Source organism: Furipterus horrens, unplaced genomic scaffold, assembly GCF_987537825.1.
Source record: "Furipterus horrens unplaced genomic scaffold, mFurHor1.1.pri manual_scaffold_5, whole genome shotgun sequence".
NCBI classification, from domain to species: Eukaryota; Metazoa; Chordata; class Mammalia; order Chiroptera; family Furipteridae; genus Furipterus; species Furipterus horrens.
In genome coordinates this window covers 67809063-67835860 of record NW_028327175.1, presented here as the reverse complement: position 1 = coordinate 67835860, position 26798 = coordinate 67809063, and the positions used below count along the sequence as shown (strand labels likewise).

Here is a 26798-nt window from a genome sequence, read left to right as displayed (position 1 = left end):
TTACAAAATACATATACACAAATGTGCTGACATCAGTGGGTTTGACTCACTGTGGTATGCGAGTTAGCGTACAGTAAAACGAAGGCATTTTCATGGCCAAATCTCCAACTCATCTCATTGCTAGAGGATTACCTATCTTGACCTTGTGGAACTCTGAAATGGCCTAAAGGTTTGTTTTGACCAATAAAATGTAGATGCAAGTGAAATGTATCTCTTTACTGCAGACACTTATGAATGAGTATGCCCCACCAGGTCTGAACATCAGCTATGAGGTAATATTCCAGGCAAAGGTTGACTTTGGCTCTGGAGAAAAGACAACGAAGAGAGGAATCACAGTCCATAACAAATGGGCAGCGTAAGTGAGAAAAAAACATCTAGGTTGAAACCCGCTGTGATTTGGGAACCATCTGTTACTACTACATGTTCTAGCCTATCCTGACTGACAAACATTTAAATTACCTTCCTGGCCCTGTTAAGCAACTGAGTTTGTGACCCATGCTTTTCCTATAATTTCTCCTCTAATTTTTAGAATGTGAAAAACTGCAGCTCAATGAGGTTGAGTAATTTGTTCAGAGATAATGAAGTCACTTTTTGCACCCAGGTCTGTCTGACTCCTACTTCATGCACTTACTTTAATTCCTTAGTCTCCTACACCATAATATGACAAAAATGTTTGTGCATTATTTCTATTTTTCTCAACACTATTAATAAAAAAAATTGGTTTTGAAATTCACTGGTTTCTCAAATATCTAATCAAAGTAGATATCTTAATTTAATAAGAAATTTGCTAAAATGTAATAACCCTTTTTTGACAGATTTTTCTAGAAATTATATAATATGTATGTTAATATATAATTCAATAGTCTGGGTTTATTTTATAAACACATTCTGTCTGCACCACTTAAAAATAATTTTAAATCATATTTATTTTTTTCCATACAAGTCAGACATTTATCAATATTTAAAAGACTGAAAAGCAAAGTAATAAATTTGACTTCTTTTTCCCACAAAAATGGGATATATATCTTGATAAGGAAATCTTTTAATTTTTTTATACACCAGTTAGTTGTTGGAATTTAGTTCCAGGGAAAAAAAAAGAGCCAGCAAAAACAAAACAAAACAAAAATATCTTGAGTATATAAAACAGTTCAATAATATAGTAAACAGAAAACAAAAAATGATCAGAAAACACGCTGCTTTAAAATAATTTTCAAACATATTTCTATTATAGTACAATTTACTCCAAATAACTCTAAGCCCATTAAGAGCACTTCTATATATACAAAGACATAGTAAAATGATACAGTATTTATGGCAATAACAAAGTAAAAGTTGTCATAATAAATGTAACTTAAATACCCCCCCCATTGATAAAGTGGCTTCTTATTCCTTAAACATAAAAAATTCTGCTCTTCATTGTAGAAAGATGATATCTTCTCATCAAAAGGCACAGTCTTATCTGCAAAAAAAAAAAAAAAATACTATAAATGCTCATCCTGGAATAAATTTAAACATATTTTAAAATATTCCCAAAGGTTTGGAGTGGCAAGAAGATAATGAAAGTACTTTAATCTAAGGGAATTATAATGAATGGCACTGATAAAACAAATGATGACTTTGTCAGTATTAATTATATCAGATACTATATTTTACATTATAATTCTAACTTGTTCAAAGGGATTTTATATGTAACTAGTGTGGGTAATTAAAGAATAGTTCATATTTTTACCAAGTTACACCATCATATAATATTCATAAGTGACTTTAACTGACTTAAGTATATAATAGTTATTTGTTTCTATAATTTCTAAAAATATAATTATTAACTGATTCTATTTCTAAATCTTTAGAAACAAGAATTAATCAAGCTGCAGGCCTGGAAGTATACTCTACAAAACAAAAAATTGATTCTAATATTTATAACACAGTAAGAGAATTCATCCAAACAGAAGATAACATATAATAGGGCAAGTTTGTTCATTTTCTTATTTTATTAACTAGTTTATTGTAAAAAGAGGTCCTACTTTCATCACACACATTTTTATAGACCTTAATTCTAATTATATACTAGGCTTTATTGTTAATTAATCCAAATCATAGCTTCTAAGAAACTTCTGCTAATAAGAGCCACTACAACCAAAGGCATTTAGTCAAACTAAAAAGAATAGCCAAAGGTATGCTAATTACGCTAACTTAATCTTCCTTTACAATCCTCAACATTTAGAACTTCATGGGAGGTATGTATGAGAATGAGTAATGCTCTCTTCCAACTTGCTGTTTTATTCAAATCTTTAGTAAGCTATCTATAATAAATCTCTAGATTGTTATAGGCTGATGAGGTTCTAATATCTGTTAATCTGGGGTTAATTCAAGCTTTTTCAAAGAGATGTTGAAGGTCATTAAAAAACAAGGTAATATGTAGTCCTCATTGCATAGTACCTTTTTCCTTTCCTTTTAGCCTTTAGTTCTGCTTTGACAATTCTCAACTGAACAAATGAAACAACTTCAAAAGATTGGACCTTAGTTTATTCCTGATTCTAATTTATCTTTCACAATATCAACAAAATTGTTTTCCTAGAGAAATAAATTTCACGCTATTACTCCTTTGCTCCAAAGCAGTGGATGATTTGTGACCATTTTCACAAATAGCAAAATCCAAATCCTTAATATGTTGCTTTTTAAAACGTTCTTCTTGATTTGGTCGCAGACCTGTCTGATGCTGTGATCCTTTCACAGATCATGTGATCTGTAGAGGCTCACAACATGCCCACACTCTTGCCAGGACATTCCTTGACTCATGTCTTCAACTCTGCTTGAAAGAAGACTCTTACTTGAATCTGTTACATATTTTTAAAAAATAACTACAACTCAATTATCACTTCCTCAATGAAATCTCCTGTATTTCTATCTCTAACTCAGTTTCTCAGAGATCTCATGGCAATTTGAAAAATGCCAGGCATTTATTAGCATGGCACAAGGTAAAAAACCCAAGTTCCTGCTGCCTGGAGTGTATGTGCATATATATAGTGGACTGGTAGAGAAGACTGGAGACAGAACCATGAATACATAGTATAATTTAGGTGAACCTGTTAACAAGAGGCTTTTGGCAAAAGAAGAAGGGATAGAGGCTAAAGCCCCAAAACCAAGCAGGATTGCAAGTGTACCCTCTCCTATGGATAGTACTATATTTCACAGTTTCTAAAACACATATCTCATATTTCAACATCTTTGAATTTGGAATTCATCTTCCAACTGATGGCATCTTAGACCCGCTGTCAGATAGGTATTGCCTATATGTGTATAAAATTGATTGAAGCTCTTTGTATTATTATTTCAACTGAATTGTTAGTGTTGCAAGGAATGAGTTTAGTAACGTTTAAAATGCCTTCAATACATAGTATCATAAATTATCACTGAAGCAAAAGTTATCATGTATGTAGAAATAGATGAAATATAATAGTAGCCTATAATTTGATTTCAATAAGTAAATGTTTGTCACTAACACAATGGGGTAAAGTCAATAATTTTGCCAAAAAAGCAACCATGTATTTTAAATGGGAAGATAGTTCAGGTAGACATAATTCTGTTAACTTCTGTTCTATGAGACTATTATACAACAAGAAATGCAATTGAGAGCAGAAGAAATTGCAAAATTCTTTAGGAGGGATGAAGAATGCAGTTGTATTGAAAGGCTGCTGTGCATGATTTCCACATTAGGTAAAATACCATTATATTGTTTCATGATTAAATTGACGGTATTTTTTATTTCTTAGTGCTACAGCTGAAATTTAATGTCTTAGATTAAATGACTAATGGTACAAATCTCCACAGAACTTAGATCAACTTGGAGTGAAAGGAGGGGGAAAGGAGTGTGGAGAATCTTTAATTAATAATGTTTAAATCTTGAATTGACAATGTTTAAGCTGGAAATAACTACTGAATTGACAAGTTCAAGTTTTTCACCATTAGAATTTAAGATGCAAAAAATAAAATAAAATTACGAATGTTACAGCCTTGCTTAGTCACATTCTTTGATAGTGACATGTGGAACCAGTACAAACAAATCTACTTCAAATATATAGTGATGCGAGAAAACAGACATAACCTCAACACTTAATGCCTTGATGGCTTCCAAATCACTGAAACCTAAAGATCAAACGGCAGAAGCTCTATGCTCTATCTTTATAATCCTCTTTTCCTGGATACCTCTTATTTCTCTGCAAAACGGCTACTCATGAACAATAATTCCTCGTAAGTCATGCCTTCATTGTGTTTAGGAACTTCCACCAAAACCCAAACGTAACTCTCCTGCCGGTTACCTAATTTAACCTTAGAAAATACTTTGAATAACCAGGGCTATCTACTCAACATTTATTCACTCCTTATAGTTGGCTAATAAAACAATTTTTTTTCTTTCTTGTTTTTTTTTTTTTTGGTGAGCGAAGGAGGGCAGGAAAAAGGGGTGTTAAAGTCTGTTGGGAGAAAGGGGACAGTACTGAGAAATTTTGATTTCCTGATAGAGGTAGACATGGCACGGGTTCTTGCCCACCACCATCTTGTTGCCTGGAACATGGATATATATATGTTCCACAGCCACATAAACCAAGATAAGACAAGCATAACAAAATAAGGCAATTATACAGATGTAGGCCCTGCCATTGAATAGCCATTGAATTGATGCCAGGAGCCAGCTACTGAAGACTTCTAACAATGTGGGAAAAAATTTTGAGTCTTTGTATTTCCAGGTTCTCTATTACTAGCAGTAAAGATTTGACTGGTGGTTGCCAGGAGCTGAGGGCAGAAGAAAACAGGAAGTTGCTATTCAGCTGTTATAAAGTAACGGTTAATGCAAGATGAATAAATTTTAGAGACCTGTCGTACAATATTGTGCCTATAATTAACAATACTTATTGTGCACCTAAAATTTTAAGAGGGTAGATCTCATGTTAAATATTCTTCTCACAACAACAACAAAAAAAATCGCCATGCTTTCTATGAAATAAAGGAAGTGTATAGTATTAATACACTTTACAGAAATATAAGTTTGAATAATTTCCAAGCTTCAAGAATACTGTCTCTACACATTCTACAATGATATAATAATTTTAAAAAGACATTCTTTTCAAGAAAACTTAAAAGCCAACTTGAGAATCTGAAACTATCAAAATGGTTATAAATTTAAATCAAATCTGAAAGGATAATTTGTCCTAGTGCAGTTAAGAGCATTGTTATTATTATCTTTTCATTTAAATAAATTTGCAAATACTAGATTCCTAGAGCTTTTTCTCTTCCCAGGTGTTCTTAAAATAGATATACTGTCTGTGGGTTTTTGAGAATGAGCACTATCTCAGAGAACTGGGAAAGATTAATGCCTTAATAACTGAGCTTAGGACTTTTCCTGTCCATAAAACTGAGGTCCTTGTTTCTGTATTGTCCTAACCCCATTCTCATAGATCAACCTTCCGGTGGCTATGCTCTGCCAGCCATGCCCATCTCTCCCACTATATTCCTTAGAGAGTCTGCAATCCCAACAATCACAGTAGAATAGAAATCCTGAACCAAAAATAGTAAGCATTTTATTAAATAAATCAACTGCTATATAAACAGGACACTATAATTAAACTGTTGTATAAGAGTTTTCATTTAACAGAATTAGTTTAAACCAGATCAATTAAACACTTTTGCTCTAGGTCTGTGCTGTCTTACACAATAGCCACTAGCCACAACTGGTGATTTAAATTACAATTTTAATTCATTAAAATTCAATAAAATTAAAAATTAAGTTCCTCAGTCACAGTAGCCACATTTCAAATGTTCAGGGCCACATATGGCTAGGGGCTATCGAATTAGAAAGGGCAACTCTAGACCATGCACTGAGATGAGGTAAAGGCATTACCAATCAGAATTTAATAGAAGGAGACTTGACTGGAAGTGGTGAACACGCAATGCAATATAGAGATGATGTATTATAGAATTGTACACTTGAATCCTGTATCATTTTATTAACCAATGTCACCCCAAAAAAGTCAATAGAAGTAAAAAAATAAAAATAAAATGGTTCTAAACTACAAACTATACTTGAAAATAAAGAATTTGATGTTAATGGCATTTGTTAAAATAATATACAAATGATTCATGTTTCTAACCAATAAGCACACTGTGATGTCTAATTATTAATGGAGAAAGGCAGATTTTCTTCTAAGATTTAATGTCCGCAGAAAAGGTAAAACATACTAAAAAACCTACATGAAGGTTCCCTTTATTACCTGGTTAAGTAATGACAGACAGCACTGTTCCCTCTAAGTGGGCCAAGTACATTTGAATAATCTTAGTATTTATTCTAATAATGTTATGCTCCACATTAAAAGTAGTGTTTTAGAAATTAAAACTATTTAAAATTGATAGCTGTCTAAATAAGATCTTTCTAATGAGGCTTTCTGGTTAAACACTTAAATTGACTCTGCTTTCTGATTCTGATATGCTGGTGTTAAAAACCAGAAAATATTTTCTGGCTAAGTAACAAACATTGAGTACAAATGTAATAAACATGTACGATATGACATGAAATTTAGTGAAACAGAAGTAGCTAAAAAGCAAATTTAGGGTTTTCTTTTTAAATTATAAACTTGGAAAAAATTATTAAAATAGTTTTGAAGTGATAAAATTACTAGCTTAATAATTTTACTGTTCAGTAGAAATCAAACAAAATAGCAAGAAGGCATTGTTCCCTTTCCTGTTTTGTGTTGTAAAGCCCTGTTTCAAAATGCGTTTTTGAGACTAGTAATGAGTATTTGTTTCTAATATTTTTGAATTGTATTAAATATATAAAATACATTGTTTCACTTGAGGAAAATTAGGGTGATTTTTAGTCAGTATATGCTCTCAGATTCCTCATCAAATTTTCTATCTGAGAGGGCTGAAACAATTAAAGAATTGATATTGGCATTTTAGTTTTATAACTCCTTTGTGTAAAATGTTTCTGTAACTAAACAAAAGAAATACAAAATCAGAACATCAATAGCAAATTCAAGGGAAGTTATATTAACCAAGCTGTTCAAGTTATTTTTTTCCACAACCTACAAATGTTCCCAATCTGACTGTATTAACCTCAATGTTTAAATTACTAGATATAGTGGTAATAGTGGTTGTTAACTCGTTAATATTCATTCAATCCCAAAAGATAATTATGAGCTAATGATGGTACTTTGATTTTTCTTCCCAGGGTTTATTTCAGAAAAGATCACATGACCAATGACATGGAAAACAAAAACAAATAACAGGAAGCAAGTTATTTCCAGAAAACAAGTCTGTTAAGCTTTTGCAGAAATTTTTCTCATTTCTAAGAGACATAAGAGAACTAGTCCCTAACTTCTACTGAAAGTAGCATTCTGGGTGCAATTATAGAACTACTGGCATCATCCTATTATTAGCCTAAAAGTGAAGCCAACACATGAAAATGGGCAGAACCAAGGGTTTCATGGAGAAAAGGAGCAAGACTCCTGAAATAATGTGGCTGGAGTCAGCCTCTCTGTGACATCCTTCTATATGAAATAACACATCCTCTTTAGGAAAATTACATTAAACCATATACTGGCAGTTTCATGTTGTCCAACATAATACAAAGAAACAGTGAAAATAATTACCTCCAATCGTAACTATCAACTACAATCATTATTAAAATGTTGATATACTAAAAGGCACATTAAAATCATCCCTCTCAGAAAGAGCTGACTACAAAAGGATAATTTTATACTGTGATAAAATTGTAAGCAAGGAAATCCATTTACCTCTCTGGAAATGACTTGCTTCCTGTTATTTTGTGGATAGAATTTAGAAAATGAGGAGGAACTAATTTTAGAAAGCACTTAAAACAATGCAGGCAGCATCCATAAAAGATAATCCAACAAGAATTACCAGCAGTTATACTGTAGACTAATATGATTCTTCTATATTGCAACTGGCAAGGTAGGCAAAACAAACTATTTATATTCCTCATTTTTAGGGTCTTCATTTGAAAATGAGTAACAGCAACTACTGGTATATATAACAAAACGAACAGAATTTATAATCATTCTCTTCACAAGTATAAATCACATAAGCATTTAATAAATGGAATGAGATTGCAGCAGGAAGATAAGTCTTAACTCATTTAATCTCTCTGAGCCTCAGTTTTCCTATGTTTAAAATGAAAGCAACAGGAAATACTTTGCAAGACTCTGGATTTCATGTAGTACATGTAAGAAACCCAGTACAGTGTCTGGTACATCCTGCACTGAAGGAGGTATTTACTAACAAGTGACTATTAAGTCACCCTATTGTGGTTCTATTACCTGGCTCTCTCCAGGTTTCTCCTGGTCTCAGTAACAGGACCCCTGATCGTACCCCTCTAAAGACATTTGACCACTATCATCCATTCCATGGTTTCTCCTACCATTTATTAGTTCTGGGAAGCCCTGGTAAAAGTCCTCTTTCAAGAGCCCCAAAAGACCTTATAATCCAGGCTCCATATAAGTATTGATTTTTCACCTTTATTGGAAGAAACAAATGGCATTATGCATGACTACAATGTGTTATTAAAGTGAGTCACAATAAGATCTATATGCATCTTTCCCTTAAGATAAATGTGAACTCTTAAATAAATTGATGTCATAATGTTTGCTTAATCGCTAATACCAACATTAGAAGGTCAGAAAGAGCTACTCACTGAATCAGCTTCAAATGAAGGAGTTTGGACTGTATATCCTCTCACAGAAAATAATCTCTAAGTCACAGAGGATGAGGGTCATTGATAAATATGGAGTAAATACTGAAGTTGGAAAGTCATTTTGCAACTATATAAGTGAAGATTAGAACAGGCAAAAATCATGATGAATGAGTGCTAAACCCAGAGGGAAATTTTAATGAGAAAAATATGGTCATGATTTTAAATGACTCCTTGTTAGTTGCAAAGGGGAAAAAAGCAATAACATGCTAAAGAAATTGAACAAATTTCTTTTGAACAGGTGCATCAAAATTATCACTGCTAATGAAGGACAGATGAACATCATGTGTCTTCAGATATGGTATCCTGAGGAGATAGATGATGTATATAATATTTCAGCTAAGAATGCAAAACCTGAATGTAAGTATGATGAAACACCAGAACATCAGATAAATATAAAATAAGGGAGATGTGTTCTTTTGTATCTGTATTATGAAGTAAAGAGAGAAGATACATGAGAATAAATTAAGTAAAATGTTAAGAATAGGTGAGTCTACACAAAAAATTATAGGACATTCTTTGTTCTACTCTTATTCCTGTAACTTTTCTTAAGACTTTTAATTATTTTCAAACAAAAGTTTTTTTTTTTTTAAGTAACACATGATATGTTCTTTGAAGAAACAAAAATTGAACAACATAGAAGAATGCAGAAATAAAAGTGAAAATAAAAATGAATGGTCAACCCCCCCAATCTCATTTCTTCCTCACTAGAAGCTAAGTGTAACAAAGTCAGGTTTTCTTTTCTTTTTCTCTTGTTTTGTTGCTCTAATGTGTCCCAAGCACCTAGACCAGTACGTGGCACTGAATAGTTGTAATATAAATAGCTGCTACATCATTCATTTATTGGATAAATAAATAAGTGAATGAATGAATAGAAAAGAAGTAATAATTTGGTGTTTATACATTATCTAGGCATCTGCACATTAAAGTTTTTTTTCCCCCCTATGGTATTATTTTTTAAGTAAATGGGCACATACTACTAAAAAAACTCAAGATGACTGATTCAGAACCCCTGAAATTTGCTTCTCTATTATTATTACCATTTGTCCCTTCTTCTTCCTCAAAACACAGTACCTAAATCTTGTTGATAACATTGTCAAAGCCTCTTGAATAACTTACTCCTCTTCACTTCTCCTGCTATCATTCTAGTACTGGCCACCCCACATACCTGCACCATCTAAATGGTCTTCCTGGTCACCTGGCTCCTTATCTTAATTCTTCTGCAATGCATTGCAGAATAAATTTTGAAATATACCTTTGATTGCATTTGTCTTAAAATTTTCCAAGTGGCTTTCATAACTTGTAGGATAATTCCTAACTGATTAATATGGATCACAATCTACCTTTTGTGTCTTTGTTCTGCATTATCTATCACTTTCTTTTGTGTTTGAAGCTCAAAAATTATTCACTCATCCATTCATTCATTCACTGTCACAATGGTAATACAGCATCTATTTAACTTCTTTTAATCCCTTAAATATTCTATACTCTCTTTGTACTTGCTATTCTCTTTCCAATCCCCACCCAAATATCCACTTTTAATTTTGCTAATTTCTACTAACTTTTTCAGGTCTCGATTTATGTATCACTTCCAAGAGGCTTTTCTGGACTATTAGCTTTTGGGTAAATGTTCTATGCCCCTGCTGTAAGTTCTCATACCACCCTATACTTATTCTTTCTCCATTTATGCAACTCTGTTTAATGTCTAGCTTCCCAACAGAACGCAAGATTCATGAAGAGTGCAGTATAAGAGTGGGATAAACACGAGAGGAAGGTCTGTGATAAGGCAGGATACAAACTAAAAGGTAGCTATAGGTAATTATATCTCATTGAAACTATCCCCTTCTTTATGCCTCCCCTCTCTTCATCTTTCCTAGGCCACCTTCCCTACTACTATAAGAGGTATTATTCTGCCCTGGCCAGGTGGCTCAGCTAGCTGGAGCATCGTCCTGTATACCAAAGGTGGTGGATTTGATTCTCGATCAGGGCACACACCTGGTTGCGGGTTCAATCCCTGGTCAGTGCATGTATGGGAGGCAGCCGATCAATGTTTCTCTCTCTCTCTCTCTCTCTCTCTCTCTTTCTCCCCCGCCCTCTTTCCCTCTTTCCTTTCCCCCTTCTCCCTCCCCCGCACTTCCCTTCCTCTCTCTCTAAAAATCAATGAAAAACATATCCTCAGGTGAGGGCTGAAAAAAAAAAAGTGATTCTTCAACACAAATCTGATAATCTGATTACATACACTTAGACAAACAGCATCAATAGTTCTCCAAGGACAGGAAGGTAATACCAAACTCCTTAGCAGATTACAAAACTGCATATTTCACAGCTGGTCCTCCCAACCTTGCCTGTATAAACACATGTGCACACACAACAGGCTGTATTCTGGATATTTTCTGCTGCATTCCTTGAACTACCATCCTTCACAACTACTAAACTAAACAGTTGCTTCTGCCTACAAAGTTTGTCTTCAGTCAAATATATTAACCAGGGTTTAAATTCAGTTCCTGTTTGGATACAACCCTGACTTCCTAAGTTAACAACTTCCTTTTTGATCTTCCCTTTCTGTACAGAAGAGGTGCCTCACAGGCACTCTGTTTTTAAGAATACTGCAAATACTTTTTAAATACTGCAAAAAATTTGTAAAAAATTAAAAGAAAATAATTATATATAAGTGAGACTTCACCACCACCCCACCATCCTATTCAATGAGCACCTTCTGTAGGGTGAGCCCAACATCACAGAAAGAATGTGCCTTTCCCTCTGTCAGTCTCAGTTTCCAACTGTATTTCACAGCATTCTTACTGTGCTTTCTAATGTATCAGGATAAGTCTCTGTTAACAATAGCTCTTAAATGCATGCCAGCAACTTATCTAGTTCACACTACAGAAACAGTGAACCACTCGTGATATTCGACTTAATGGGAATTGAATAATACTTCATAGGCAATTCAAGGGTTTTTTGGAATGTACATTAAAATATACTAAATTTTTATGTCAGGCATTTTATTCATGTTTGTATTCATTAAGAGACAGAGTCTCGCCCTGGCTGCTGTGGCTCAGTGGATTGAGTGTCGGCCTGGGAGCCAAGTGTCGCTGGTTCGATTCCCAGTCAGGGCACATGACTAGATTGCATGCCAGGTCCCCAGTTGGGGGCGCGAGTGAGAGGCAACCACACAGTGATGTTTCTCTCCCTCTCTTTCTCCTTTCCCCTCTTTCTAAAAATAAAATAAAATAAACAAACAAATAAATAAAGTTTTAAAAAAATAATAATAATGCATTTAAAAAAAAAAGAGAGAGACTGAGTCTCTAGTGAACAGATGCAGTTGTTTCATTAATATTTATATATCCAGTCTCTAATACTATTCTAACTGTACAACGGGCATTTCAAGTATGTATTTTTATTAAATGAATTATCAGCAAATAAAAGGTCATACAGATATAATTTAGTAGACATATTATTGTTCTGTACTCTGTATTTGTACCTGATTATGGAGTCTAGTTTTCACTTATTGAAATAATTACCCTTCTATCCAAATGTCATTCCCTATTGAAAGAAATCTTTATTGCCTCCTTCCTTAATTCATTTGCACTAGAAGAAATTCTCTATTCATGTAATTTCACTTATGAAAACCTTCTAGGAAAGGTCTTAACACTCAGTGGGGCTCCATCTGAGAAAAGATATAGCCACACTACCCGGCCAATACACCATTGGTCCCTCCCACAATTCTGCCAGGAAACAGTTTGTAGAGTAATCCAAAATACCTTCAGAATGCAATAATAAAATCAACTTTACTACTCCCCTCACACACACGGAGTTAATACATATTACCAGTATACAGTAGTTAAAAAAACAAGTCTCTGCAAGTAGATCTACAATAAAGATTTCTTTGGGGGATGGTATTCTATTGTTTATGTTTATTTTAGTAAAGCAATGTGAATGTGAGCTATTGGTTGAAGAGTACAAGGAACTTCATTAAACAGAACTGAGTAAAATCTTTTAGCGTAAAAACTAAATAGTAAATGAAATTCTACTTCATTTTTTCAATTTACGTACTTGTCAAGGACTTACCTCCTGATTCATGAAATTAAACTGCTCAACACTTACCTTCGAGGATGACTGGCATCAAACAACGTGTTATCATCATCCTCGTCATCTTGTTCTAAAGGCGTCAGTTCCATGTTTTCTATGTTGGTGTCCAGAACTCCGTATCTCCTGGTCTTTCGGTTTCTTCTTCTCATCCTATTAAATACAACATATGAATAAAAATCATCTGCATATGGTGCAGGTGATCCTTATTTTATATTTATTCTGTAAATTAAAAATAAATCATCCCCTCTTTTTCTGACGCAGGAGACTCTCACTATCAGAATGACTACATTTCAGAAATTCAGCTTAAGTTATTCATGAAACAAAACCTACTCCTCCTCACCGCGTCTGTCTGACATACTCTCAACTCTCTGTTGACTGATAACGCCTGTAAGCCTTAGTTCAGGTACCATATTTTTACTGAAGCCATCTAGTCCAACCTTCTCCCCACCTTTTCCATGCATTCTTACCACAGTACAGGATTATACACTTTCAGCCCCGCTAAGAAATGGTATGTGTGTATGTACTCAATTGTAGGCTAGGTATCTTACAACCCTGGCTGCACATCAGAACCCCCTTGGGCATTTTAAAAAGCTCCATATTCAGGCCATACCTCCACACAATTAGGTCAGAATTTCCAAATACAGAAATCAAGCATCGATATTTGTTCAAGTTCTACAAGTGACTCCAAAGCACTGAAAACCACCATCCTAGATCACTGGTTCTTGAAGTGTGGTTCCCAGGGCCAGAAGAATGACAAACATCTAGAACTATTAGAAATGTAAATCCTCATACCCATCCCCACCTAGTAAATAAGAAATTTTGAACTTGAAACCCCAAAACACACGTTTCAACAAACACTCCATGTGAATTTGAAACATGCAAGTGTTGAGAGCTACGGCCCTAGAGAAATGAAAATATTTGAGGATGCTAAACATCTGTATATATATTAAAAGGTCTCATGACTTGGAACCATATTCTCTGCTTCTATCAAATAACTTTTCCTTCAAATTATTTACATCAATTTGCATTTATGCATCATTATTATGTATATAACTGTTAATTTGCCTGTCTTTCCCACTCAATTCCCTGAGGGCAGCAACCGGGACTGTCCTGTTCACCACTGTACTTCTACAATACTTCGTAGCACAGTGTGGAACTGATTAAGATGCTCTTTAAGTATTTGTTGAGTGTCTGAGTGCCTAAGTCATTTTTTATGCAACAACCTTATCTCCACACAAAGGAAAATGTGTCACACAAGTATCTATGGCATTTTAAAAACAAAACAGAAGATATTTCGGCAAGTAATGACCAGTAAGTTTACTTAAATTCTGATTCACTTTGTTGGATGTAATTAAGTATGACAAGAAATACTATGACTATGGCATCACCTATAAAAAGCAATACAAACCTCTGCAAATATGACAATGGGGATCCCTGAGAAACAAACTGTCCTACACATACAAACATACACACAAACATATACTCAAGAAATATTAGAGTCTTACTAAGTATCAGGCAAATTGTGCTAGCTTCTGGGTATACAGTACCTGGAATCAGTGATAAAAATTTGAAAAATATGAATATTCTTGGATAAAAGCCAATATAATTTCCACTAATCACTATCTATAGATCTACCCTTATGCCCACCCAGAGGTGCAGAAACAGAAAACAGAGATTTAAGAATAGTACAGTATTTAAAGTTACAAATGTAACCAAAGAAAAAGTTAATGCTAATATAAGAACTAGCAATATGAGGTAAATTGGTAGTAGTATAAGCTAGTCTTTCTTATATAGTGAAAAATTAAAGGTTTAGATTATTAAATTAACAAGCAGTTATATTTGTGTGAATGTTTGTATGTATGGGTGTCTGTGCACACACACACACACTCAGACACAGCCATGTAGACCAGAGGTTTAAACTTTTTCTGTAAAGGATCGGACAGTAAATATTTTAGACTCTGTAGATCACACACAGTCTCTGTCACATATTCATATTATTATTTTTTTATTTCTAATAATATTTTAAAATATTTTTTAAAAATTCCTGGCTCATAGGCCTTAAAATAAAGTTCACTGGACTGAATTTGCATTATGGATCGTAGTTTGCCAACCACTGATTTAGACTTATGAAAGTAATTCACAGAAAAAAGTAATGACTAGAATTGGAGATAAAGTACAATGATGTTATAGTTCACTATTGGTCCTTTTGAACCACATGATTTAAAACATTTTTATGTATTGCTTTGATTTGAAAAGTAAAGAAAGTCATTTTGCAGCAAAACTGAAGGATATTCAGAGTTATAATCTCTCCTCTTTCCTTTTGCCGGTCTGTTGCTCAATTTTCTAAACCACATGGATTTCTAAGCATTCATCTTCAGTCAACAAAAAAGAAATTAATGTCACAGGAAATCATTTTTAGAAATAACCCAGATTATTCCAGAATATATATTATATATCAAAAAGTCAATGTGTTAATAACCTGGTCACTGCTGGTCATAAGATACCTTAGAATAAAATGAACAGAGAGCTTAAGGGCTTTTAAAATTTATCTCAGCTGCCACTCTTCTCGACTGTCAAGGTATTCATCATACCTTGAATGAATTCCTAATTGTTCAATAAGTGGCTAAACAAATCTGCTTAATAACACTATTTTCTCTATCTGTGTACAATGTAAATATTTGACTGGATTTTGTGAGTACTTTATTATTTATTCTAGCTTGTATTGTCCTTTAATCATGTATAAAAATATCTTCTAAACAAAATTCCAAACTCTTGAAAAAACAAGAAACTACTTTAAATACAGAGATAGTGATTGAATTGTTATGTACCAAATAAATGGGGGAATGCAGAGCAATTGAAATTAATTTAGTATTTTAGTATTTTAGTCAATGTTACTACTTTATACAAGAATAAGTCAAATAAAAAAAAACTGTATACTAGTTAATAGAATTTAAACTTGAAATAAACTTCCCTAAAAATGTCTTTCCTAAATCCAAACATAAAGGGAGTGATGGCTACATGGTCTTGACAGCTACACGGCCATGCAAACATCAAATATATTGTTTTAAAAGACATATATGCATTGGTTTTCCTCAAGGAAGGTCAAAAATGCCTGTAAAACTTTAAAATTACTGAGCTGATTCAATAAACCATCTACTTAAAATACTAACAAACATTATGCGTAAAATACAATGCGAATAAAAATATACTGAATGTGCAGAATACATTATTTTTAAGAAGCCTGTTTTTATTTTTAAATTAATATTCAAAGAGTTATACTTTTACTATGCTTTTTACAGTAAGTGTACAAGAGAACAGAAACCCCAAAATAAGGCAAAGAGGTGGAAACTTTAGATAGACTTTTGCCCTAAACTTTTCTATTTAAAAAAAAAAATTTCAATTACAGTTGACATTCAGTATTATTTCTATTAGTGTCAGGTGTTCAGCATAATGGTCAATTATATAATTTATGAAATTATCCCTCCTATAATTTAATACCCACCTGGCACCATACATAGTTATTACAATGTTAGACTATAATTCCTACATTGTACTTTACATCCCTGTGACTATTTTGTACTTGTTGATTTGTACTTCTGAATCCCTTCACCATTTTCACCCAGCTCCTGAACATCCATCCCATCTCACAACCTTCACTCTGTTCTGTGTCTCTGAGTCTGTTTCTCTTTTATTTGTTAATTTTGTCATTACTTTTAATCAAAAAAGTAAAGGATACTTTAAATTCATGCAATTTTAACAGCTATGGTTCTTTTCCTACAAATCAATGTTTCCATTAAGCTCATGAAATCCAAATTTGTCCAGGTGTGTTGATAATTATATACATGTAATTTATAGACATGCACACTTTCCTACTTGATATAGTAAGTGCATATTACAATCTGAAAACAAATTTTGTTGGCTATTGGTTAACAAAAAATAGGGACTTTATAAATGCATAGAGAGAGAAATATGGAGGCCTAAAAGGGCAAAAGAAAATGCTACATGGTTTATTATATTGAATTATACTCACTCATCGGGTGGCATGCACAGGTAAATGATTTTGATCAGATTTTTTGTAGTTATTCAAGATATTATTCAAATAGCTATCCTATAAAGATGCACACTCCTCGTTCCATTATATTCAGGTTAGTAAGAATTATTTCTGTTTAAATAATATGGGAAAACTACAGTACAAAAATAAAACTAAACTAGTACAGTAAGCTTGATAAAATTTTATGTAAAAATGTATAATGCCACACAAAATAAACACAAAAGAATAAAACTCCATTTCATTTTACTACTCTGAAAATAAGAAAACCAACCGACCAAGGTAACTTGCTATACCCAACAGATTTTATTCTTTCTTTTGTTTCCTTTGAACTGAATACCTGTAGGGTATTATTAACTATGAAATAATATAAGTGATATTATTCCCTTATTTATTCTATATTATTTTCAAAGCTAGACTGAGGATTATTTTATTGTATGTTTTAGATACATATACTCCCCTTATGTGATTAGGCATAATGATAAAGCAGAGTAAATCTTAATAAAAGTATAACTACTGAAATATTTTCTGACTGTCTTTGCAAAGCAGTGAATTAGTAACCAATAACGATTTTGAAACTTTTTATTTTTGCTATTGTGACATAAGGAAATAAAAATTAGTGAGCCCTAATATTAGTTGTCTATGACTTTCATCAAGAAATCCAACACTATTGGATAAATAACATATAGTAAAAATTATTTCTCTCATCTTCATTGCTTATACCCCAAATCCAGTGCATCAGTTGTCATTTCAAGTTTTTCAATAAGTAGACACTAATAAGAGTATATTATGGGTTGAATTGTATTCCCTAAAATTCACATGTTGAAATCCTAACCTTATAATGAATTACATTCACTCATCACATAGCATACACAGGTAAATAATCTTGATCAGGTCTCTTCTAGATATTCAGATTATTATTCAAGTAGCTATCCTATATAGAGGTGCAGATTCCTCAATGTTTCATTATGCTCAGGTTGGTAAGAATTATTTCTGTTAAAATAACATGTAGAAGCTACAGTGGAAAAATAAAACTACACTACAAAGTAAGCTTGATAAAATTTTAGCACATGACTTATTTGAAGACAGGGTCTTCATGAAGTCAGTCAAGCTAAAATAAAGTTGCAAACACGAAGTCCTATTGATTGTACTTCCAGAGATTCATTGAAGTTCCCTTGCAGTGCTCACCTCTGCTATCAATTGCCTGGACTATTAAAACAGCTTCATACCGTCTCCCACTATCTACTCAGGTCACCCACTAACCTCCTCTCCATCCTCTAAAACCTACAATGGTTTCCCACCTCACCCGACTCTTTACATTCTACTCCACTTTCATCACTCCAGCCAGTACCTTCTCTCATTCCCTTGGAATGGCCATGCTTTCTCTCATTGGCTTCACATTCTTCCGTACCCACTACAATATTATGTGAGCGCCTATTCATCTTTCAGCTCCAGCTCAAGTATCACTTCCTTAAGGAAGCCTTTCCTGATCAACCTAGCTCCATTACAAACACCTATTACTGGCTTCCATAGCACCATGTACATCTCCTTTAAAGTACTTACCAAAGATGTCTTGTATACAGTACTTATTTGTGTAATTATTTCTCTTTCCTATTAGACCTTAGTTTCATGGAAGCAGAAGAGATCTGTTTTTGTTCACTAGTATACTACAACACGGGCATTGGCATAAGGCAAATGCCTAATAAACTGAAATATATGGATTCACAATATATTTTGCATTTTCTCTGTATAATAAAGATATCTATAAGTTTATATACACATCATCACTTTTGGGATAAGAGAAACCTGAATGAACATTTATCTCCAGGAACACACCATAACAAAATTTAGGGCAGCTAGTCAATTTTTAAATCATAATATGGATAATAGTCCTTTGTACTAGAATGATTAAACATTAAAGATGCATTCACTCCAGGTCTCTAGGATCTCATTTAGGATGTTTTAGATAGAGCCCAGGTGATTCGCATATACTACCCAAATTAGGAGCCCCAATATTTAACCTGTATCCTGTTCTGTGGAGTTTCATTTTTATCTTTTGGGTATGAAAATTTACTATATTATAAAATGTAGTTATCTTTCATCTACTCGCTAAATAAGTTTATCCTGTCAAAAGCCACACTGAATTTTTGCTTTTCTCTTTAAATTTCTCAGCATTCTACATGGAGGCCACATCCAATGTTAGTGATATACCTCCCTTACTATACAGGATAAAATGGGTTAAATTGACTGTTTTTGATATCTCAGGATCATTATGATTATTCTACTTTGCTGTAAAGCAACAGTGCTCTTATGAACTATTGATCCCATACTAAAGTTTTCAAACTACTGTGATTTTAAATTCCTTTAGTTTCTTTTCATAATTGTTCTAGGATTCTCTCTATTGGCCTATTATTTACCAAGCTTTGTCACTATCACCACCTTGACCAAGTGCAGCACTAAATAAAAGATTCCTCCAATACGATATCCTGCCACTGGTCATTGACAGTAAACATTCACTGCTAACACCCAGAAGTTAAAAAAAGATAGATGCATGCTCATCTATGTTTAAAATATTTCAATCTTGCTTTCTCTGAAAGCCTGTTCTCACCCACATACTTGTAATGCAGCACATACTGTCAATCCTTATGCTTAGATTTGTCTCCCATTTGATAGTATGCTGGTGGATACCTCCACATGAAGTAAATCCTAAGTAACTGTTACAGAGCTCAGCTATAAAGTATCCTATATGAAGAGCATGTATAGCACATAGTGACCTTGTGATCTTTGTACATGTATTTCCTGATGTTCTCTTTTAGGCCCCAAACCTTGGGATGTGAGGCTTGATAATTCTTCTGACCTCCACTTCTAAGAGTTCAGCATGGGTTTATTTCTTAAGCAGCTTTGAAGTCCTATTTACTACCTTCCACCACCCCTCCCACAAGATTCATCCCAGGTGGCCTTTGACTGACTCTTTAACCAACCCCTCCAGCAAATTTCTCGTATAATCTCATTTATTCCCCTCTCAACCTTGTTAGATCTACCCTCTCCTTGATTATAGTTTCAGAGGTCAAATACCATATATAGTATGGTATGGGGAAGGTATTAGAAAAGATATAGTAACTACCCCTCCAAATATATTCTGATTTCAATTCAAGATACAAAAGAAAAGTCACTAAAAATAGTTACTGAGTATGCACCTGTGTCAAACACTAAGCTAAGGAGCTTACAAGCATTACCTGATATAAACCTTATAACAATTTTATAAGGACCCTCATTTTAAACACAGAAAGCAGAGCTTGGAAAAAAAATCATGGTAGAGCTAGGATTCAAATACAAGCAATTCAACTCCCAAGCCTGGGTTCTTAAACATTAAGCCATATTGTATTCCTACTGAATCAAAGTAATTTCAATCAAGGTCACAGAAGTGGCTACCAAAAAAAGTCTTCTGATCCTCAATACAATGATCTTATATTACACCAGATTGGGTATATTTTTCTGGTAAACTGTATTTCTTGGTTAATTCTTTTGTGGTTAAAAAAAATAACTTGGTAGCCACTTGCATTAATAAGTACATTTTGTTTATGCAAAAGAAAACCATCTTGTCCCTTAACAGGAACATGATTTTGTTTAGACAGCAATAGAGCCCAGCCCTAACAGATACACAACCATCATCATAATTGGTGTAAACTGATCATGAAAATGTAATTTTCCTTTCGCCAGTTATTGTCTAGGGTTGGGTAGATAAAGCAGTTCAGACAAATAACATAGAAGGGGATGGCTCCAGTATTAGGATTTCTGGAAAAGATTTTTCTCCCTGATTAAAAAAAAAAAAGAATATAGAAGAGAAAGCCTGTGTTCAGGGTCCCTTCCTTCTTTCCTGGTTGAGACACTGATGGTGTGAGAACATAATGCTAAAAACTGAAGTAGCCAGTCTACGGAGAGGCAAGGATGAAAAAAGCCATAACTCTTGTTAATTTCACAAAATCACTGAACAAAGCCTGAGCCTGCTCATCTTCATGATAAGTAAATAACAACAAAAACAACAAAATATGCCTATATTGAAGTCACTTTTAATTGGAGTTCTATTACTTGTAGGTGAAAACCTCCTAACTGATAAGGGCACTTAGCATCTACCTTCTCTAAGCTAGGTTGTTAATCTTTCATCACTCAGATATGTATTTCCTTCTGATTCTCTTCTTTTCAAGAATCTTTCAGGCATGTTCTAGTAACAATCCATCCACCTTGAATAAATTAATCATGTTTCTTTTTTCTCAGCAGTTTTCAACAACAACAAAAAAAAAAATCAAAGTGCCACATGCACACACACACAAACCATTAACCTCTCTCTCCTTGTTTCATTCTACTTGTTTTTTCAGCTTAGCTCAGTGGTCCCATCCCCATCTATATTATTATATAGTTGTTGTCTTTTTCTCTCCTCAGAGTTTCAGCAGCCCTAATTCATTAAAACACCTGTTTTTATATGGACTCCTCAGAGTCCTAGGCTTCCATGGAAGTGTTGCCAATCAGTGTAGTGTTGCTTTTAGCTAGGTAGTTTACATATTGGGGCCCTGCCCCTAAAAAAAAGATGGAATTCTCTAACACTAGACAAAGGCAGAAGGCATGCTATCATGCGACCTGTCATGTCCACTGTCCTTAGTCCTATAAGCTCCATCTATAAACTCTTCTGAATGGGTAAGGATGGTTAATTATCTCCTATCATGAAATTCCCCTACTCTCAGCTACAACCAATAGGATCCTGGGATGGGTACCTTTTCTAAACAAGGACTATAAATCTCTAGATTGGATTTATGACCTATGATGTAGCTCAGCCTACAAAGATAAGCCAATCAAACTGTCTACTTTAGGAGGTCCATATATATACCACTATAAATAAGGTAAAAGCAAAATTAAAAATTAAAAATCAGCCCCAAAAAGTTATTATCAGACCCATAATTTACAAAAAACATAATATGCAGGCTACTCTATCTTTATAGGAACTACTGTTAACCCTTGAACAACACAGTTTTAACTGTGCAGGTCTACTTACATGTGAATTAAAAAAAATAAAACTATAAGTATATTTTCATTATAATTCCCTAACATTTTCCTTTTTCTAGCTTACTTTATTTACTGTATATAATACACATAACATACAAAATAAGTGTTCATTGACTATGTTATTAGTAAGACTTCCAGTCAACAGTAGGCTATCCATAGTCATGTTTTAGGGGAGTACAAAGTTATGTGCAGATTTTCCGCTGCATGAGGATCAGTACCCCAAACCCCCAGCATTATTCAAGTGTCCAATGTATACAGACAGCATTAAATAACAATCATAGAGTGAAAAAATAATTTTTGCCTCAGTTTTCTTATAATCTTCTTTATATCAAGAATGAAGTCTCAGTTTGGTGGTAATATGACTTTAATACCTCACAAATATTTCCAACTTTCCCTTTAAAAGAAAGTAGGTCTGGATTTGCTGACTTTCATGAGTCAATAATATGTAGCTCAAATAATATTGTTTATACTGTTGATTTCAAACATTTGGTCTTGGGTTTCCTTTACACTCTTAAAAATTACTCAGGGCCCCATAGAATAAATATATAAGATATATTTACTATGCTAATTAAACATAAGAAAACTTTTAAATTATTATCACTTAATTTAAAAAATCCATTGCATGATAATGTATTTTCTTATGAAAAATATATTATCAAAAAGAAAGCCAAAAAAGGTGAAAAAATGGTACTGATTTAGATTTTTTCAAATCCCTTTAATGTTAAACAGATAGAATTAACTAAAAAAGAAATCAAAAATGGAAAGATAAAAAATAGATAACAGCTAAATTTTTATATTTGCTTCTGCATTCCATCATTTGCAATGAGTTGTTTGGATGAAAGATACAAAGAAAATCCAGGTCCACAAAGGAGAATTTTAATGGCCTTTCCAGATGCTAGTGTTTATTCTTCTTTGCTACCACACCAAAATTCAACAAGAGGTAGTTTCTTAAGTTAGTTGCAATGTGGAATTTGAAACTATAATAGTGAACTTCTTGTACCCTATAAACTTGTACGAGAATGTACTATTTGAAAATAGTTTTGATCTTGCAGGTCCCCTGAAGAGGTCTCAGAGAACCCTCTTCTGCCACCCACCAGGGTTCCCTGTACTACAGGTCTAGAACCAATGGCTTACACAGTACTTTTTAAATCAGCTATTTAAGACAAGGGATGTTGGTTTTCCATTCACAAAATAAACAAAATTTTAAAGGAAACTTTTAGTTTAAATAAATACATTTAAAGAAACATAACATAGTGGAGGGTAAGTAATTACAGGAAAAATATATCAAAGGGTTTGGAAAACAATAAACCAGTGCATTACTACAAACCTACCATCTACTCTATTTCATAAAGGAGGAAACTCCCTTAGCTCTTCTATTGGCTGGCTCTTCCTAACAGTGACATATATCTTGACTCTGTATGACAGCTCTTCCGAGGTTGTTCCCAAATAACTCAAAGAGGTTTTATTATAGATTTTTCCAAATCAATCTTATTACATGGTTGGAATATTTGAATATCATGGCTAATGCCATAAAACAAATCTATGTCAGTAACAAAGGAATGCATCACATGGAGGTTACTAATAAAAATTAAAAAATCACTAATTGGATTATATAATTCATTTTCTACTTGATAAGGCATTAAGGGTTGTAGGAAAGTAAGTGGCAATCATCTACTTTTATTCTTAACCTGGTGCTTACAACATAATTATCTGGTTTACTTAGTCAGAAGGTTATCATTGGTCAGGACAAAGACATCTTATTAACTGGAAAAAATTCAAGCAAAGCAAACAATGAACTGTACAATCAGTGATTATCATTAGAACCCATGGGACAACAGATAAATCAATCTACCATTCTGGGTCAGCTTCTTCCTATGTAAAGGGAAAGGTATCATTTAAGTGATATCTGTTTCAAATCTGAAATTTAAGTAACTACACAATCTAGCATCCTATAGTAAGGCTTTAAAAATTGTTCATTTTGGGCCTGGTGGGGTAGCTCAGTTTGTTAGAGCGTTGCCTGATACGCCAAGGTTGTGACTTCGATTCCCGGTGGGCACATGAAAGAATCAAATAATGAATAGTACATGAATAAGTGGAACAACAAATAGATGTTTCTCTCTCTAACATTTAAAAAGAAAAGTTTATTTTATAAATTTAATTTTTTGAATGACTTAGAATTATTATTTATAGACAAGTTCATTTTAGAAAGGTTTTATGTGTGAAATATCAAATTTATCTATATACTAATTAAAATATTCGTAAATTTAAAGTCAATCAGTACTTAGTTCGTTAAGATATTAAACATTTGCTAATATTAAAACTGGATCATATTTATGACAATTTCTTCCTTTGCTGCATAGGTTATCAATTTTCCATCTTACCATGCAACTGATAACACTTTGCATTGAAAGAAATGCTAAACGTTTCTGGTTAGTATGGAGTGTGACACAGACTGAACCATACAAAATCGTCACTTTTCCAGGTCAAAACCAGTGGAATGTAGGAATGTACAATCTAATTCTTCAGGTAGCAGATTAAAGGCTAAGAATCCACTGTTAAAGAAGAAATTTTCTTCTTTCATATTTTTATAAAATAACCGTAAGGTCCTTCTGCAATACTATTAATCCAGTCAAATAAATATTAATTTCCTATTAAGTGGCAATATTGTACAAAGTACAATATTTTATAAAATAATCATAAAGTTCTTCTGCAATATGTAGTACTAACCCACTCAAACATTAATTTTCAATTAAGTAGTGATATTGCACAAAGAACTCCAGGACTTAACTAGTGCTACTAAATAGGAATGCTGCCCTTAAGAAGTTTGCATTCTAATAGGCAAAAGGACAAAGTACACAGTACATAGAGTAGAAAGGGAGAAGAATTACATGATTTGGGGGTTGAATACGAGATTACTACCTCGTCAAGAGTACCCTTTGAGGAATGGTAAAGCGATTTGGAGGCCGGGTACGAATTTACAATTTATAAATGAAAGGGAGCAACTACTTTGTGGTTTAAAATCTCCCATAGGTACCACAGGCCGTTAAGAGAGTCATCTCCACATCTCTCACTCAGGCAGGCACCTCTGACAGTGGGAGCGGAGGTGGCAACACCAGGTCACAGAACTCAGCCTTGCTAGAAGGTCATCAGGCGGCCCATCTCAGGCCTGCGAGGGAGGCTTATCGAGGCTTCGCCTCACCTGACAGTCCTGACGACGAAGTACACCAGCACCACGCCGCTCACCACCATCAATACGGTCAGGGCCCGCTGGGTGTTGGGGATTTTGCCGGGGTCGGTGCTCTGGGAAGGGTCGCCACCCACTGCGCCTCCTTTCCCCGCCTTCCCGGCTAGGTTACCCGCCGCAGGCACCGCCCCGGGGCTGCTGCCATTGCTGCCCTCGGCGCTCCGCGGCACCGCGGCTTCGGCTGGAGCGCGATCCCGGGACTGGGCGGCAGTGGGGCCAGGCGGAAGCGGGGGCAGGGTCCGCGGTCCACTGTCAGGAGGTCCTGAGTCCGGAGCGGCCTCTGCCGCCTGCAGCAGTACCGCCAAGGGCCCGCTTAACCCTGGTAGGAGTAGCAACAGCAGGAGGGCGGAGGCCAGAAGGCGGATGGGGCAGCAGCGGCAGTGCAGGGCTTTCATCGTCCCCGTGCCAGCCTCTCACCACGCCGGAGCCGCCGGGACCGCCGTCCTGGCTCCAGGAGGGACCATGAGCGCGATGGATAACGAAGAAGAAGTGACCAAATCCCCGGAAGAGACCCGGCAGCGGCAGGTGGCAGAGACAACAGCAGTTGCAGCAGCGGCAGCGGCCGAGAAACCGGAAGTTCGTACATCTCTGCAGCCACTGCTACTACGGACGCGTTTGGTTGCTAACATGCAGTGGCAGGCGCGTTCGGTGACGTCAGGGCGCAGTGTCTTTCTGTGCACGTGCCTAGCCAGAAGGAGAGGGGTCGAGGTCTGTCAATAGGTCATCAGTGAAAAAAGGAAACCAAAAAAAAAAAAAAAAAGGGACAGTGTTCAGCATCTCTTTGTATAAGGAAACCGTAAGAGATTGCGAGCTCATAATTTGAGTTACTTGGTGCAGAGCTGCAGAAACACAGCCAATCAATGATTAAGACAGGGTTGACGTTCCACTCAGCTCAGGTACGAATTTTAGACAAGTTTCTTGTCTTCTACGTCCTGACCTTCCTTTCCTGAGAGCATTTACTTTAGAAAACTTGTAATCGTAAACTCATTCTCTGCCCTCTTGAGATATAAACCTTTTTAAAAAGTTTTTGTCAGTTTTACAACTCAGGACTCTTTAAGAACCTGGAAATCATCCTTTTGAACTTCAATCAACAAAGGCGACAGCACCCCTATCTTTCAGTTTCTGTGGGAGGCACCTTGTTCCAAGTTGTAGAACTACCTTGTGTCATGCAGCTAGGAGAAAAAAGTTAACTTTTCCTTTTTAATAAGGCCAATTTATAAACACAAGTACCTTATGATGCTCCCTACTTCAACTCTTAAAATCTCTTCCTGGCACTTTTTCTTGGTTGTTGAGCTCAGAGTTCTGTTCCCTGTTATGATAATATTGAATAATGTCTTTCTTGCCTGTCTGATGTCACTAACGTGGAATTTTGGCCTGAGCAGATACTAACAAACACCTGACAAAGAACCAAAGTTCCACCAACAAAAAAACCTGACAAGAAGCCAAAGTTAATATTTGTTCTTTTTAAAAAAAAAACTTACTCAACAATTGTTTAGAATTTCTACTTGCTTAATACTGTGCTTAAGTGTGATTATTGGAGAGTAGACAAATAAGATGTGATCTTTGCTTTCATAACACTTAGATTCAAATAGAGATAA

General features: G+C 34.6%; 1 protein-coding gene across 2 annotated transcripts; it reads right to left on the bottom strand.

The window, feature by feature from the left end:
- Positions 1-1112: 1112 nt before the first annotated feature.
- FAM174A (family with sequence similarity 174 member A) lies at positions 1113-25798 on the bottom strand. 2 transcript variants are annotated; one of them, XM_090279009.1, is made up of 3 exons: positions 25156-25798; positions 12866-13000; positions 1113-1459 (listed from the first exon to the last, which is right to left on the bottom strand). In XM_090279009.1, the coding sequence occupies exons 1-3, from the start codon at positions 25593-25595 to the stop codon at positions 1456-1458; spliced, it is 579 nt and encodes a 192-aa protein (XP_090135135.1). In that variant the 5' UTR covers positions 25596-25798; the 3' UTR covers positions 1113-1455. The 2 variants fall into 2 exon arrangements, with proteins under 2 accessions (XP_090135135.1, XP_090135137.1); XM_090279011.1 differs by lacking the exon at positions 1113-1459 and having other exon boundaries at positions 12862-13000.
- Between the last annotated feature and the right edge of the window lie 1000 nt (positions 25799-26798).

What these genes read in the sequence shown, in the direction of transcription:
- FAM174A (XM_090279009.1), bottom strand. Translation starts at nt 25,595, where the DNA reads ATGAAAGCCCTGCACTGCCGCTGCTGCCCCATCCGCCTTCTGGCCTCC. An exon ending in TTCGTCGTCAGGACTGTCAG is followed by an intron (nt 13,001 to 25,155) that starts GTGAGGCGAAGC and finishes TGTATTTAATAG; the next exon opens with GATGAGAAGAAGAAACCGAA.